Here is a 16,846-nt window from a genome sequence, read left to right as displayed (position 1 = left end):
ATAGAAACTGTTCCCCTCGCTATTTAGCAGAGATTTGAATGTTCAACGTTTATGCGAGTTTTAAGGTTTCTCAGGCTCAAGTGTTGAATATTTTTTCATTTCCATCCTATCGTAACTGCTTTCTATGCTTCAGGCGTTATTGGAAACATGGTCAATTACAATTTTATATGGTAAAGTTTTAACTTCACGATTATTAAACAACTGTCGAGTTTACAACTAAACAAAATGCCTTCATCTTGGAAATTCAATTTATTTTTTTATATCATTCGAAAAGACAAACCGTAGAGAGAAATTCAGTTTAAAGCGGATTCAACCTGATGAAGAAGCAGTGCTCGGAGGAGGAGGAGGTCCTGGGAAAGTTCCATTTCCAGGTGGTGGACCATGTGTTCCATTATTCGGTGGTGGGGGCATACCACCTCCTTGTGGGGGCATACCACCACCGGGTGGAGGCCTTCCGCCTGGTGGGGGCATTCCACCTTGTGGGGCTGCAAATAATTGAAAAAAAAATTATTATTTATATTAAAATTAAATTTATAAACTTAACTACAGATAGCAAAATAAAAATTGTATATAAACACAAATGTGATTGCAAACTGCAGATCACCTGACTTCAGAGTGTTAGTTAGTTTTTGTTAAGCTTAAAACTTACGACCATTCATTTGAGCCTTAGCTTCGAATCCTGCAGAAGATGGTTGTTCCAAAGCATTCCCATTTAGACACTTAAAAGAAGCATAATAAATAATTGTACTTTTTATAGGATTTTGATTTTGATTGAGTTACGACAAGAAACCAACTATTCCTTTAATCAAATAAGGAAATTTTCACATTTCGGTAAGTATATGAAGACTATTTTATTATTCCACTTTTATACTACTATTATCCACCAAAACTTACAATAAGCGCGAAAATGGCTATTACAACAGTCGACAGAGGCAGCCTACCCATGGTGTCCCAGGCTTTTGAAAATCTAAATCAGAACTACGCGGGTTCCCTGATTTAAGCTCTATATAAAGAGCAGAGAAAATTATCACGCCTACCGGTGGATGTTACGTAGAATCCATTTATATAATTGAAACTTCCATAAACACTATTGTCCGGCGAGATGAAAGATACATATATGGATTGCTAATAACTCCAATTGTCTTTCCTGTTAATTCCATGCTCAATGTTACTTCAGGTGGCAAAAAATGTGACATTGCAGTAAATTTAAAACACGAGTATGGTTGTTAATGATAATTATAAAATTAAATTATATCAAATTCAATACCATCGGTGTGGTTCAACAAAGTCAACTTCACGTGAAAGCCTTTCAATGAGAAAACAAATTGATTTACGCTCCAGCAAGCTTGATGAATGCTCAGTTTTTTGTAAATTCCATGCCCGAGATGGGATCGTTTGCTTGTTGGAACATAGCATATAAACATATTATATTAACCAAAAACATTCTACTTAATTCTTGAAGTTCTAGAAAAAAAGAACCATACATCAATGCCTTCTGATTTTAAGAAAGAAGTAGCTCCTCTGTCTTTGGTATACGGTATCAGGTAAGAAAAGCCGAACCCCAGAGTTACCACCAGTGAAATGTTAACTGCTGCCACTACGAACCTATTGTACTACAAGGACGTCATCTACAAATAAGAGGGTCGAAAAGCTGTTCCGAAAAGTCCAATTTGACGAACTACTCCAATTGCAACGGCTCCAGAGGTAACTTCAGGTTGAGTACCACGTGAAGTATATTTATTTAATTTATTACATCAATTTTGCTTTAATACGCATATGCATGTGTATTGTAATCGATTCTTTTTGGGGGTCGTAATCGATGGTGATGGAAGGGATCAATTTTTTTTTTATGATTCCCCGAAAAAGTTACCCGCCAACTCCTTCATCTCCTTCCTTACATCTCACTTTACTTTTCATCTTTTGGAAAATGTTGTCCTCTAATATCCACCTTCACCTCCATTGTCAACATACCCCCGTTTTTATTCTGAATCGTCCTTTTCAGTTTTTTAGGTTCTTTCTGCATTTTGCCTCGTCGATAGTCTCCTTTTGAGTCAATATGCAATCAAAATCATGCCTTCCTGGACCAAAATACGGGTACCCTGAATATTTGGGTTGATATTGAATTTTTATTTTAACGGAGGGCCAAAGGAGATGACGCCACGGTTGAGACCTTCTTTGGTTTCACGCGAGTAGTGGATAACCAAACTCTAGCAATATAAAAAGTTGTAACCTCCTCAAAAATCCCAACCGGGTTTTTTTCCCTTTACAATTAGATAGCGAACGAAGGTGCGAAGTTCGCACTTGCCGAGAAATTGGATAGAGATTGTGCGGAAGAGATGATCCTTCGTCAAGGATTTCCAACAACGGTCTTATTTAGAGAGGGAGGAGTCAAGCTACACTGCAGTGCTGCCACTATCTTGAAAAGAGAGCCGCAGTACAATTACTTTCTGGATATGCCTCCTATTACTCCCACGTAGTAGCACAAAGAAAGCGTTTGGGCGAAACAGCTTCAGTTTGACTATACTTTGCCGGAAAACTCTAAGCCTATTTCACAATAGGTCTACATTAGAAAAGCGAGACGAATCCGTTATTAACTATGATATCCAAAGAAACACACAATTCCAGGATGACAGATGAATGTTTGGAACTAAGGGGCACAAAATCCTCTATGAAGAGTCCGAGTCGAGGGTTTTAGCGCTATAAACTAATATCCTTGGAGGCTTAGGGCTTACACCTTTAAGTCATAGCTGCGGAAGATGGTGGTTCAATTCTCATTGGATGCTCTCTGAACTCACCAATTACGTTACTGATGAGGGTAGAACATTATCTGATTGATAAGAAGTCTCCTGTTCTAATATGGCAGAAGAATGAAAATCCGGCAGAAAGTTCAAATTACCGTCCAATTAGGTTATCATCCTATACTTTGAAGTTTCTTGAACGGATCCCGATGTCAGTCAAATTACCATGAACCAAGCTGGGTTGCGAGAGTAGCTGCTCCTGGAGGAAATCATATACAGGGTTAAATTGCTCTACCACAGAGCGGAGGACAAAAATAGAAATCTGGTAGGTATATCAAAACCGCTCACTGCGCATGTCAGCGTTCGTTACAGAAGCACGCACATACCACTCCTTGTTGCTTCTTGTCATGGGCGCTACCATGCGAGTCATCCGATACCCCACTGTATTGCTTTGTGCAGATTATGTCTCCCTTGTGTCTCCCTACAAAGTTAAATGACCGCGTTAAGCAACCGGGTCTGTGAATGAAGCTTAGATCAAAGCTAGCAGCCAAGACTGAACTACCAATAGTGTGGAAAGCGTCAAGGATTGCTCCCTTTCGAAAATAAGAGAGTTCGAAGAAGCAGTATCTTCACCTTCACGAAAAACAAGAAAGCGCCAGATACTTATGGTATCGCAGCGGAAGTTTACAAACTGGTGTTTCACATACGGGCCAGCTTTCTGCTCGGGGCGTTCAACGCTTGCATCAAGGAGGGCATTTTTCATTGTCGTTAGAAGGAGGCGAGATTCGCGCTAATCAGCAAAGGAAAAGACGCCTCTAAACTACCGTCTGTATACGGACCGCTGTGTATGCTTGACACGGTCGGGAAAGTCCTCGAAAAGCTAACCAGAAGTAGACTCGCTGAAGGTATCAGGGCTGCCGGGTCTTGCCTTCAAGGCAGTTTGGGTTGAGAGTAGGAAGATCTACGCTGGATGCTGTTATGGTGGTCGTGAATGCCGTTCATCGAGCCAAGACGCACCTGATATCAGAAATTCCAAAAGATGGTCAGATATGCTACGCACAATAGAAAACGCATTTCGCGTGCCAAGCTATCTTTGCTGATATTAAGGGATTATGTGCTAGACTCTAAAGGGCCAGAGGGGATAGAGATCACATCCGGAGTAGCGTGGAGATTCATCTTAAGGCCAGACCGCTTCATACATGGTCTGCTGAGGTTCGGTATGCCAGATGAGTTGCGCCAGCTTCGTTACGCAGAGGGTGTTGCAGCACTTGTTGTGGGACGCACTGTTGAACAGGCGCAAAACAGAGTTGGCATATTGATGCAACGGGTAAGCTGCTCACGGTTTCGGTCTTATGCCAGGAAAAACGAGGTAATCATCCTGACAACAAAGAAAATCCTGATCCTGCCTCATATGTCCATCGGCGAGTTGACTTGCGAAGAGGAGAGTTGCCTTGTTGCGAGGAAGATTCAGGTCGAACGACGGAGGAACAAGCTCCCTGAACTGTCAACTACTTTTCTCCTCTCCCTTCCGGTTAGTGAAAGGAATTTCCTGACTAGAGCGGAAAGGTGACGTGTCGAACGGATCCAAGCTGGTTCTTTGACGACAGGCAGGTGTTTAGCAGGTAGTTCGATGGCATACTGTTGGGGGAGTTCGACACTCTGTGCGTAAATGCTCGCAAAAAAGAAAGATTGAAGTACGCCGTGAAATTTGTGGATGCATTCAGCTCTACTTGAATGTAGTGATGTCCCACAATTGCAGTCTGTCTGATCAATGCACCAATTAATGTCTCAAACACAAAGTCTATTACAATTTCGTTGGGCCTGTCGCTCTTAATGGGTGCTAGCTGACTATGAAAAGCAATTTACAGCGTCTTCCGGTAATGGTGGTCGTTATACACGATATGATCTATTCGCGAAAAAGTTGAGACACATGTCTTCGATTTTATGGTCATATAATTTGCATTGATGAGAACTCACTAGTCAAGAGTGTCGTGGCCTCTATAGACCAGTGCCCCATGCTAGCCGCCGTAATCCTGTATGCATTTGTACACTTCCGGCCTAAAAGTTCTCGCGATCGGATCTCGTTAATTGAGGCTGTCAACTTGGCACAGGAATTGAGCCTTCGTCATTTGAAGTCTGCAGTTATTAAGTAAAGCGAGTTGACCCTTGTCAGCTGGGACAGAGGAGCGTGGCACTCAGTCGTTCAGCGTGTTTTTGCATTACTCCACCAGTCTTGACAATGTTGAAACTAAGTAGAAAGCTTCAATGACCGCTTGGCTCCCGGTCAGGATCAAAATATTACGTGTGGGGCTCGGATTATGCACATCTATCGACACGACTCTAGCATCGCCAGTACTTCCGAACCCCAGAGGACCGTACGATTCGGCCAAGCTGTGCGAATCTGAAAAAATAAGCCAGCCCCGACTACACACACACAATCTTTGATTTGAGGAGAATACTTGCAACACGTCCGCGGTCCTCCCTTCTGCTCTGCTTGGGAAGCTCAGACCAATCCTGTTGAAGCCTTGCTGCTTAAATGTGTGGGAATCCGTTGGGAATGTTAAGAGTACCCGAGGCAGTTCGTCTAAGATGTTACTATGGCGTGAGACTTTGATGGAAGGAGGTATAGGAGTATATTGAGGCATTTGCCGGGTGGGACTGTAAAACCCCAGTAGCTGCTACACACGCGGTTCTTTAAGTCCTAGCTACATAATAGAACCGTATTCTAGGTTAGGACAAACCGCAGCTGCGTACATTTAAAGAACCATCTTCGGCCGGAGATCATAATTCCTTGCAAAGATCCTCCTGCAGGGGCGGAAGGCGAGACAGGTCTTCTTAATTCGCAGTTCTATATGTAATATCCAATTCAAAATTTTACATTGGAGCAAACTGCCAGTCCATTTAACCCCGGACGGTGAAGTTTACTTGTCCTTGTTAGCGGAAAATAGCATCATCTCCGCTTTGGTTGGATCTTGAAAACATTCGTAGATCAGTTTGGATTATTTATTCATTTATGTATTTATTTTTTTAATTAAGACAATAGAATAGCAAACAAATTCCTTGTTGCACTCAGAGGGAGGAGTGAGTAACTGGTTTACCTTATGCTTAAAACTAAAGAAGAAGACAGAGTCAAAGGACACAAGCTGTAGGGCGTTGTAGGGACCTACATAAACTCGGAGTAGGAGTGCCGCGAAGGGTACTTCAAAAATGTCCGCACTACGTGTGTTATGAAAGGCGATGCGGCCAGACAATTGCAGAGATTGAAGGATTGCAAGGAAGATTGAGGTCGCAAAGTCGTGACAGATAGTCAACCCGTGGAAGATTCTTTTTCTAAATGAGGGTTCGGGTGAATTTGCGTTGTAAAACTTCAAGAGCGCGATAGCCACGGATGCGGAAAGGGGACCAGACTATACACCAATATTCAAGAATGTTTCTGATAAGGTAGTTGAAGAGTGTTAAGGAGGCTGAATTGAGGTAAAGTCGGAGGAGGAGCGTAGGATCAAACTAGACATTTTGGAAGCTTTGTTTGTGATGTCAAGAAAATGAAAATTGAAACGAAGTTTGACTTTGAAATTTCCACCCAGGTCTCGGAAGGAAGTCTGTAGTGAAAGGAGTTGTTCACTAAGAGAATAGGTAAAGGATGTTGGGGAGGGTTTAAGTGAATAGCACATCTATTAGCATTTACTGACATTCAGTATCAGCTTGTTGACCGAAAACCAACGGATCAGATTATCAAGGTTGGACTGCAAGAGAGAACAGTCCAGCGGAGACGAAACAGGAGGCAAATAATTTAAGGTCGTCTACGTAAAGTAAACACTGGCAGCTGAGGATGGAAGGGAGGTCATTTATAAAAAACAGGAAGAGTAGGGAGCCAAGTATGGAGGCTTGGGGAACACTAAAGGAAGGAGATAAGGAAGGAGATGAGCAACCATGAAAAGAAACTCTGCAGAAACGGTGTGAAAGATTGCAGGAAAGCCAGGAGATGATTGAGTGAGGGGAGTTGAGTCTCTCTACTCAACTTAGAGTTTAGGGAGGAGAATATTATGGTCAACGGTATTAAACGCTTTGGAGAAATTAATATAAATAGCATGTACCTCCTGTCGTGAATTAAAGCATTTAGTAACGAAGTTGATTAATACCGGAAGGTTTGAAGCCGTAGATCTATGCTTCACGAAACCATGCTGTTCTTTAACAATGAGGTGATCGAAGTGCGTGGTCAAGAGTCGTTGACCTATCTTTTGAGGATTTTGGAGCAAGAGGAGAGGAGAAAGATGGGGCGATAGGTCGGCGTCATTCTTAGAAGTCCGAAACTTCTAACGCAGTGCATGTTTCTGCGGGATTTTACTAAGGATCTCCGTAGTGAACTAAGATGGGTGTGAATGCATGCAAACAAGGGAAGAAGGGACATAACAGGAGAGAAGATCGGACAGGATACTGTAAAAGGTGCTCAGAGCTTGATCACACGTTCAGTTGGTTAGTATATGAACCCAGTTGATAGGCGCTAAAGCTAAGTTGAGTTGGTCAAAGTTCGCTTTGCGGAAGTTAGACTTTGTAGATTACACGCAGTTTTAAAGTTTGAACGAAGGAGCTTCGCTTCAAATTCAAGTCGGGGTGGTCGGAGCTGTCGCTGGCTCCTGGTTGTTAGCATGGATTTATTTAGTAACATACTCTTCCGGTCCTATTATGGTTAGAGACTCCTTGATTTATTTGGTTTCAACACCTTGTTCAGTCCACCCTATATATTTAGGAAGGCAGCTATTGTACATGGCTTGTAGTGCAGTCACCGCTCAGCGATGCTTATTACTTCGTGAATAACGCTGAGATTTGAAGAAGGAACCCTCTCCATGATCATCTTTTAGTGGATGTTTAGGACCCAGTCTAGTCTGCGGTGAATCTGACTTTATCCTTAGTAATTACCAATTTGACAATCTCAGACGACTGGTGTTGCATACCCTAAAAGCAAGAATATGATTCATAGTTCTCCTCGCTGTTTCCGAACTAGGTTCTCCAGGGTGCCACTAGTTCCGTCCAGTAGCCTTCCGACTTCTTAGGAAGGGACGAGCTATTTTCCGCATAGTACAGTTTGCTCTTAAAAATTTAATCAAATTTGAAGACCTCTGCAGTCGAATCTAGAATGAAAAGCATCCAATTGTGATCTTAGAAGGATCTTTGGTCAGACATTCTCCAATTCCCTATCCTAAGAACCCCATTGTCGGTTAGTGCGGTGATATCAAGGTTCTCCTCCCAACCGTCACAGTTCTCCGGGCTGCCAAAATGGAAGGTTTGTTTACTGCTGCTTATACATGCCGACAGACTTGTGTTAGTAATAAAAACGAAGAATGACTCACCACTTTCGTTGATTTCCCCAAAGTGTATTGTCGTCGCAGTTTCAACAGTTTGGTTTTCCTTGTTGCGATGTTGGACGCCAAATGTTTTATTTCATCCCGGTTAGCAGGTTAGCAGAGGCGCATTGTGAATGCTGCAGGTTTATTTTGGAAATCACTAGTTTACTATTTCGATCCCGGAGCTTCTTGTTGTAGATTTCAGGACTGATGCGATGCTACTGTTGGTACCGACTGTACTGCCCTCGATGGCTATTTTCCACTGGCTAGATGCCAGCAGAGCGTCCACCGTTGAAACGCGTAGCATCACCTGGCGTTATCTCTTCTTCTTTTTTCAGTAGTTTTTATTTTTAATCTGGAATCGATGCTTTCGTCCCACGAGTGATTCGGGAAAAGCGGACAATCTTCGGACAACGGCTTCGACTCATCCACCCACATGACCAGCAGGCGAACAGATCCGTAGATGAGCCTACTCCTATTCCAATCGTACACATTCTTCGCCCATCCGGGGATGGTTTCCAGCGGCCACTGCGAGGAGGTTGAATGAGGACTTAGCAAATCATGCAACCTTAACCTGAAGCATAACTAAACCAGCCCGTCTACCTCTTCTGACTGATACTAGAAAATGCCAAGTACGACTATATGATGGAGTAATACTAAACAACGCTAAGTATGCTAAGTGACGGAGTAATACAAAAGAACGCTAAGTACGAAGGAGTTGAAAAGTGTTAAGGAGGGTGGGATGGGGTCAAAATCAGATCAGGTGCTTTCACTTCAACCCTCCTTAACAATTTTTAACTTCTTCGTACTTAGCGTTCTTTAGTATTATTCCGTCATATATGATACTTCCCCTTTCCCCACTATGACTTTGTTTCCATAGAACATTTTATGCACCAAATCAAGGGATTTCAAAAAACGAGCTTAAATTGGACCACCGATACAAGGATGCATTATGGAGAATAACGAGTGCTGTTAAAAAATAACAAAACTTCATGAAATTACTGGTCGAATATAAACCAACTTTTATTTGAGTACAGATAATTTTTGGAGGTGATGCTTTCCAGGAAAAACCCATTCTACGACGACTAACTGCTGACTATTTTCAATAATTAGGAACGATCGGCTGAAGGGGGAGCAGTTGGCAAATTTGGCAATGTAGGCGTTGCAGGTCCACTTTGCGCCCGGCGACACTGTGGGCCTAAATTTGACAGTAGAAAAAAATGGTATAGCATCGAAATCTACCAAGGCAGAAAAAGTATACCATTGCATTGCACCTGCGATTGTGTTTGGCCTGCCACGGTTTTATCTAAACCACCTTGGATAGGACTTGCAAACTGTTGAAAAATTGAGGTTTTTGATCCTTGAGAAATCCGTGGTAATGAAAAGGAATTACTTACCGAAGCACAAACTAATAGTAACAAACAGAAAATAAACTTCAGCTTGAACATTTTAGATTGGCTTGGGTTCTGCAGGCTTCGCTACTGCTCGCCAAATAGTACTGAAGGTTAGTCGGAAGTTGAATATTTTTATAACCGAAAAAGATTCAATAGCCCAATTGTTAGTGGAAATAATAACTGACAGCAAAATTCGCGTATTGTAGTTTTTCCGTGAGAACTAATTGGGTACAAGGTTTCGGTTCAAATAATTCTGTAGACTCGTGCCGACAATTTCGGCACCCAATTGCAAAAATTGGTTCAATATTTGATAGAACAGTTTCGCAAATTAATAGAGGTAACTGCGTTGTAGAATAACGCTAGGGAATTAGCATGATTTGATAAAATAATTGTCTAATCTATCATTTTTCATTCAATTCAGTGGTAATTGTTTTGTAATATAACTATATTTGCCAAACTATTACGCTGGTTGCGCTGGTAAACTTTGCAGAAAAAGTTAAAACAGAGTTATTGGTCCTCCTACTTTTTGTTTGACACCATTTGCTTCCGGTGATTGTTAGAACATTTTGTGATAATCTGAAGTTTGTCAGATAATAACGACGGTAATAAATTACTTTATTGTATTTGAAAAAAGCCAGAATAAAAAGCCATTCACATTAGCGCAGATAGTTTCCCCTCTTATTGCATCGGTGTTAATTAATTTGCAAGGTAGATAATTCAACTAAGGGTCGAGTTGGGGGGGGGGGGGGGTTATGCCGTTGCTATAGATAACACTGCTATCATGCTGTTCTATTGCATATAGCTCCAAAGAGACGTTGATCCTCCTCTTTTCCTTTAACTTGATTAGTCAACCAACGTAAAGGGTTTAGAGTATGAGAGGCTCGATAAACTATTGAAAAATTTCTAATATTTGCGTGTCAAGCAATCTTTTTGTATTAAATTAATTTGCCTTCATAATGGCTCATAGTGTTTTAATATCTCCACTTTATTCACGCAGCCTCCGTTATCAATGGAACTGTGCTTTAATTTTATCATCCTCAGGAATAATACTGTGCAAGTGATGGGCCTACACAAGCGGGACAGCACAAAGACAAAAATAAATATCCTCGCTGATTGGGATTTAAACCTGAGGTAACCAGATCGAGAGGCTGATTTTCAACCAGTTCGACCATCTTAGCCATCTGTAGTGTTTAGTCTTCTCGAAAATTTTCAATTGACGAGGAAGTGATCTTGCAAATTCTTTCCCATGATAATTGCATAATAATCAGACAGATGGTATTACCATGATTAACGGTAAATAATAATTAAAAGGTACAAACCTGCCTAGAAAGAGTGTTCTGTTATTGTGAATGTTATCAGGCTATTATTCTATCAAAACTGAAAAAAATGGGAATTTCGTTCTTCAATAAAGTAAAGAGTTGTGATTCTGGAGAGTTCTCCTCTTTCTCTTGCAGCATTGTGCTTTTTACTCTGCAAAGCCTTATAGTAGCAGACGCCAACCCAGTGCCACACTATTGCCGGTGACTACCGTAAAGTGCGTTCCTATGACTTGGGAGTCGATGCCGATGGAATTTTTAATGTGAGATTTCGGTCAAGTTTAAAGAGTATTACCATTATGCATTCTATCGCATCAACTGAGCAGCTAAATCCAACTTAAAATTAGCGCGACTCCCTGAAAATCGCGATGTGCTCGAACATACGCTCCGTATTACCTTGATGACCGTAACAAAAATGCTGAAAGAATTGTAGACGTGAGTTGGGTTTCGACTGGCCGGCATTGAATATCTACTCAAATCGATGGAAGCCCTTTATCCTGACAAAATTCGAAAAGTACTGCATAGCGTACGTTATGACAAAAAAAAGAAGGAAGAAACCCTCGTCCTGAAAACAGAAGCTGCTACAAATTGGTACATATCGCTACAATATATTTCATCCCGGAGGAATGTGCAGCTGGCCGTGGGCGTTGGGGGGGGGGGGGGGTATCTTTAATATGGTGCGCAAAGGGCATTACGGAGAAACGAATAGCTGTTATCAGAGTGGCATATAAAAGCGGAGGAATTTAAGTCGAAGGTGGAGTCTAAGTAGGTTACATTGTATTTCCGATACTTTTTCTTATCGTTGTCCTTCCTCAAACATTTCAACTATGGGAGGATGGCGGAAAGTGCCGAACTCTGCAAGGATTGTCACAAACTCGTCGCCTGACACAACGCTTTAACGACTGGAATGAGGCATATAGTTGAACTGACAGTCTAGAGCTAGATAGCTACCTTCGTGGTAAACAGAAGAAAAGCTCGTTACTGCCAGGCCCGGTCGAAAAGGCGAGCGGAATGGGGACTCGGCTGTAAACTGGTAACACGAAAAGTCTGGGTTCCGCGGAACCTCTGTTACAGATAAGTCATATTGTACGAGCACTATCCCCTGCTGCAGCATGGAAGATGCCGAGGATTTCATGCTTTTCTATGAAAACAATAAGGCGCCAGAACCCGATGGTCACGCGGTTAAAGTGTTTAAACTGGTGTTTCAACGTTGGCCAGACCTGCTACTCGGAGCATTCAACATTTGCCTGAAAGAGAACCTTCTTCCTTCCTTGGCGAGGCTTGCGCTGATCAGCAAAAGTAAAGGCGACTCTGAGCTGCTATCTGGATACAGACCACTTTCTATGCTTAACATGGAAGGGAAAGTGTTGAAAGAGCTCATGGGGGGAGGGGGGCGGCTACATGGGGCTTATATCCACGGCAGTTCGGTTTTAGAAGAGAGCAATCCACAGTGGAGCTATCATGCAAGTCGTGGATACGGTTAACCAAGCGGAGGTACACCTGCCGAGCTCAATAGGGAGTGATTTTCGTAACGCTTGCCGTCAAAAATGCATTTATGTAATTCCATAAGAGAGATACGCCGATACTGTCCTAATTATTAGGTTTTGTATTGCTATTGGCGCTTGATGTTGGCATACTTCCGCTCTTCAAATATTTAGAACAGTCAGAATCGCTAGTCCTGAGCTGGTGCATTTAGACATGAACCTACTGGAAGTGCTGCCGACCATCCTAACTAGAGCCGAAGAGAAAAGGGTCATCAGGAAATGCGCGACAGTGGTGAAGCGAATGCCGTCGGCAACGTTCCTCCAGAAGAATACCAGCAAAATCTCCAAAAACGGGCTGATAGAACTGGAGGAACTACTGGACTGCATTTCCTTCTACAGGTGAACGTGGATAGCAGCGGAAGAAGCGTGAAAAGGAGAAAGAATCACACGCAGAAGCGTAGGAGAATTTATCCAAGTAGATTGCAGGGACTAAAAAAATAAGGCAAAGAGGAATAAATGGAAAGAACCCGCAACGCTACCAAAGACTCGTTTGTTTAAAGCCAAGTAGGCTACAAAACAATAGCCAGTAATAGGAAGGACGAGGAAACGAAGGACTAGATCGTCGACTCTGCTCATTAAGCCGATGGAAGGCAAGACATTTGCGGAAGTTCTCAATGAAATCCACTACATGATGAAACCCGAAAACAATTTAGCAGAAATGTCTTACATGCGGAACACGAAGGGTAACGGAGTTCTCATCGAACTAAGCTCAACGATGATTGGAGGAGCATGCTGTGCGAAGTGGTCAGGGGGCTACTGGGGGAGAAGCTTCTCGTCTTTACTCTAGAGCTTATATGCTCTCTAGAAATCTGAGATCTAGACTGCCATATAGAAAAGGTCAAAGTGGTGGTGGAAGTCGCCGGGCAATATGGCAGGAAATTCCTGAACAATATGCAGGATGCGAACTTGGATAACCCCCAAGCAGAGCTACAAGTGTCTGGACTATGGAGACACGTGAGCAACTTACAAGGCACCCGACTAGAAGGCAGCATACTGCAGTTGCCGTTAGGTAGTCAAGCGAAGCGAATCTTTATGATGGAACTAGAAAGAGTGGAGTCCAACCGCTCTAGAGTTCGTCGTGGAGGTAAAAACTGATCTAGTACCAATCAGCTTGCAATACCGGAACAGTGATCCGGCTTCATGGCATCTCGACTTATCGGGCACCACTGCCATCCGTGTTCCAGACAACGTTCGACTTGGTGTTCTTTCCCAAGGCCGAGGGAATGGCTCTGGATTCAAAGTTTAGGTACAACGATTTTTGGCGTTTACCTGACGTTAAATGAGACCATGCCAGACTTTCGGTGCTGGCTTAATGCTCTGGAGGACGCCGTTTTAAATCCTGGTAGGTGGTGACTTTAATGTTAGGGCTCTTAAATGGAGAGAAACGGAAACTGCAAAGGAAGCATGTCTGATAAAACATTTTCGTCTGAATCTCTGGCACCCTCGGCGTACGGATGGCGAATCCTAGAATTCGAATTCTCAACCAGTGAATACCAGTACATCGCGTTCAAATTGAATAACGCTACTTGTCGGCGTGTATCAACCCGGTACTCCCCCAATGAGAGAACGTCGCTAGGGTGAACGGCAGAGTCACGAGTTCCGAGGGAAGGTGGTAGCATTGCAGCCGACACTATCGTAAATTCAGTGATGAACCTGATAATGACAGCGTGTGAGGCTTCCATGCCCCGGAGGAGTCTTAGCCGCGATAAGCTTTCTATATGTTGGTGAGCGGAAAAAATTATCGAGCTACAGAAGAAGTGTCATAAGTTCCGTCTTTTGGCACAACGTTTACATGCCCGCGAGGAGGCACACGCCATAAAGACAGAGTATAGACAAGCAAAAATAGACTCTGCAGTGCGATAAATAAAAGCAAAGCTGGCGGCTAGCTGAGCCTTTTTGTTTTTTTTTTTTTTGCGGAGCCTTCAAATCAGGGAATTCATTTCACCAACGAAGGGGAAAAGGAGGAAGGGAACTGTCAGTTCAAGCAACCCCCTGCCATCCGGCTCCTCCACCGGTCGAGCTCTATCTTCTTAGCAACGAGAAGGGCCCGAACGTAATGGGCAACACGGTTCCACCTGTCAGTAGTCTTCAGCATCTCTTCCACAATGTTGTCTGGAAAGAGATACCCTGTGTTTAAATAGAGCTGGTGACGAACCCCATCTCACCTTCCAGTCGCGCAGTCCATCCCATTCATTTTGGCAAGAGAGCTGCCACTCGTCTAGAAAGTGTTACCGTTCTTCGCGAGCAACCACCTCCCTTGGCTCATCTCCTTTGCGCTTGTATATGGCCTGACGCTCCCTAGCAAGAAGAGCAACGGGGATCACTCCCGCGATCACCATCACGGCCGGTTCAGAGACAGTACGGTACGCGGACGCCACCCGTAAAGCTCCCTGTCTCTGTACTTGCGCGAGGCGTTTACGATATACCGCCAGCGCCAGCCCATACTTCTGCGCCGTAGAGCAGGACAGACTGCGTTGAGCTTATCAGGAGACGTCGCCTACTAGACGTAGGACCCCCAATGTTTGCCATTGACCTACTTAACGCCGAAACTCCAGCCGCAGCCTTGTTCGCTGCTGCTTGGATTTGCTCAGAAAAGCTCATCTTTGAGTCAAGAGTCAACCCGAGGTACTTTACCGCTGATTTTGACTCGATTATCGACTCGCCGAACGATATGGGACGCAGGGTCGGATTTCTCTTTTTAGTCAGGATGACTACTTCGGTTTTTTCCAATGCAAGGTTGAAACCATGAGTAGTCATCCAACGGCTTACCCGTCGCATCAATATGCCGAGTCTGCTTTGCGCCTGTTCGACAGTGCGTCCAGCAACAAGCGCTGCGACATCATCTGCGTAGCCGACCAGGCGCGACTCTTCTAGCTAGCTGAGCCTTGTGATCGAGGTAAACGAACACCCGTGAGCGGGGTGGAGCGGGGCTCTGCAGAAACAATGCAGACAAAGTACCGACCAGATGGACGGCCTTTTACGGCCATTATTTCCTAGACATCTGGTACCGGTTGATGTTAACTGCGCGAAAATCGTCTAGGATTGCCCCCTTTTTACAATAAGAGAATACAAGAAGGAGCCAGGTCCTGATGGTATCTCGCTTGAAGTTTACAAACTGATGTTCCGCCAAAGGACAGGCTGCTTCCAGTGCTCAACGGTTGGTTGAAGGGGGGCATTTTTCTTTGTCGCTGGAAGAAGTGAGGCTCGTGCTAATCAGCAAAGGAAAAGGAGACCCTGATCTGCGTACCGACCGCTGAGTATGCTTTACACGGGCAGGAAAGTAGTGGAACAACTTATCAGGAGTAGATTCGCGGAACGATCCGCGCTGCCTGGAACTTATCCCCAAGGAAATTCGGATTCAAAGCAGGAAGATCCACGGTGGATCCTGTTATGTGAGCCGTGGAAACGGTTAATATGCGGTAGCTCGGATATGCAGACGATGTTGCGGCATTTGTTGCCGGACGTAGCAGACTTCGTGTAGTGATGCAACTGGTAAGTGGATGGATGACTTTTCATGTTTTCAACTTTGCAATGGAAAAAACGAAAAAGTTATCTTGACCTGAAAGGGAATCCCAACCGTGCGTCCCATATCGCTCATCGGGTCGACTAGAGACTCAAAACCAACTGGTAAATACCTCGGTTAAATGCTCGACTCGAAGATGACCATTTTCAAGCAAATCAAAACAGCACCAGAGACGGCAGCAGCTGCAGTTTCGGCCTTGAGTCGGCTAATGGCGAATGTTAGGGGTCCCGTATCTACCATCACACGTCTTCTTATGGGAGCAACGCAGTCTATTCTGCTTTATGGCGCAGGGATATGAGCTGCTGCATGGTAAGCACCTTGTCTAAGTTCAGGTCGTGATGGTGATCCCCGCGGCAGTGATCCCCGTTGCCCTCCTTGCTAAGGTACGTAAAGCTATCTATAGCCGCAAGGACGAAGATTTAAGGGATGTGGTTGGAGAACGTTAACGCTCACTTTCCGGGTGGCAACTCTTTTGGCAAAATAGCGCGGCTCATTGATAATTTAGATGTGTAGATTGATTACTTCCTTTCTGAACTTCATGAAGGTTTTCAGTTTTACCTCAAAATTGGAAAGGCCGGTTCCCTGATTGTGTGTCCTACAATGGAGTGACGAAAGATGCCGAACGCACCTTTTTCTCTTCTGAAAGGTGGCGTTGCTTTCATCCCCAGTTTTATGCAGACACAGGGGGGCTCCTTCCTGACAACATTGTCAAAGAGACGCTGAGAAGCGCTAGTGGATGGAGTCTTGTTGAGCATTATGGTCGGGCTAATTTTATTGCGAAGAAAATTAATCTTGACCGGCGGGAGGATTGGATGGCAAGGGGTTCCTTGAACTAACAACTCCCCTCCCCCTCTCCACTCCTCCTCCCCTCTCCCGTTGGTAAAAGGGTAGTGGAAATTCTTGGCCGAAGTAAAGTGTCCAACGGTTCAGGCTGGTTCTGCCAAGACTGTGAGATGTCTAGTTTGTAGTGCAATGGCATATTTTTGCGG

The 16,846-nt window shown here is 43.9% G+C and overlaps 1 protein-coding gene across 1 annotated transcript; it reads right to left on the bottom strand.

Annotated features, from left to right (window-relative positions):
• Positions 1–234: 234 nt before the first annotated feature.
• Positions 235–1,037, bottom strand: LOC119655602 (proline-rich protein HaeIII subfamily 1-like). Its single transcript, XM_038061558.1, has 3 exons — positions 895–1,037; positions 650–719; positions 235–485 (listed from the first exon to the last, which is right to left on the bottom strand). The coding sequence occupies exons 1-3, from the start codon at positions 943–945 to the stop codon at positions 310–312; spliced, it is 297 nt and encodes a 98-aa protein (XP_037917486.1). The 5' UTR covers positions 946–1,037; the 3' UTR covers positions 235–309.
• Between the last annotated feature and the right edge of the window lie 15,809 nt (positions 1,038–16,846).

The sequence above is a fragment of the Hermetia illucens genome, chromosome 4 (genome assembly GCF_905115235.1).
Source record: "Hermetia illucens chromosome 4, iHerIll2.2.curated.20191125, whole genome shotgun sequence".
Lineage (NCBI taxonomy): Eukaryota > Metazoa > Arthropoda > Insecta > Diptera > Stratiomyidae > Hermetia > Hermetia illucens.
This window is presented reverse-complemented; position numbering and strand designations above follow the sequence as displayed.

Coding starts and splice junctions, on each gene's coding strand:
- LOC119655602 (XM_038061558.1), bottom strand. CDS start 945: ATGGGTAGGCTGCCTCTGTCGACTGTTGTAATAGCCATTTTCGCGCTT. Junction 720..894: donor TAGCCATTTTCGCGCTTATT/GTAAGTTTTGGT, acceptor GCTTCTTTTAAG/TGTCTAAATGGGAATGCTTT. Junction 486..649: donor TAAGGCTCAAATGAATGGTC/GTAAGTTTTAAG, acceptor AATTATTTGCAG/CCCCACAAGGTGGAATGCCC.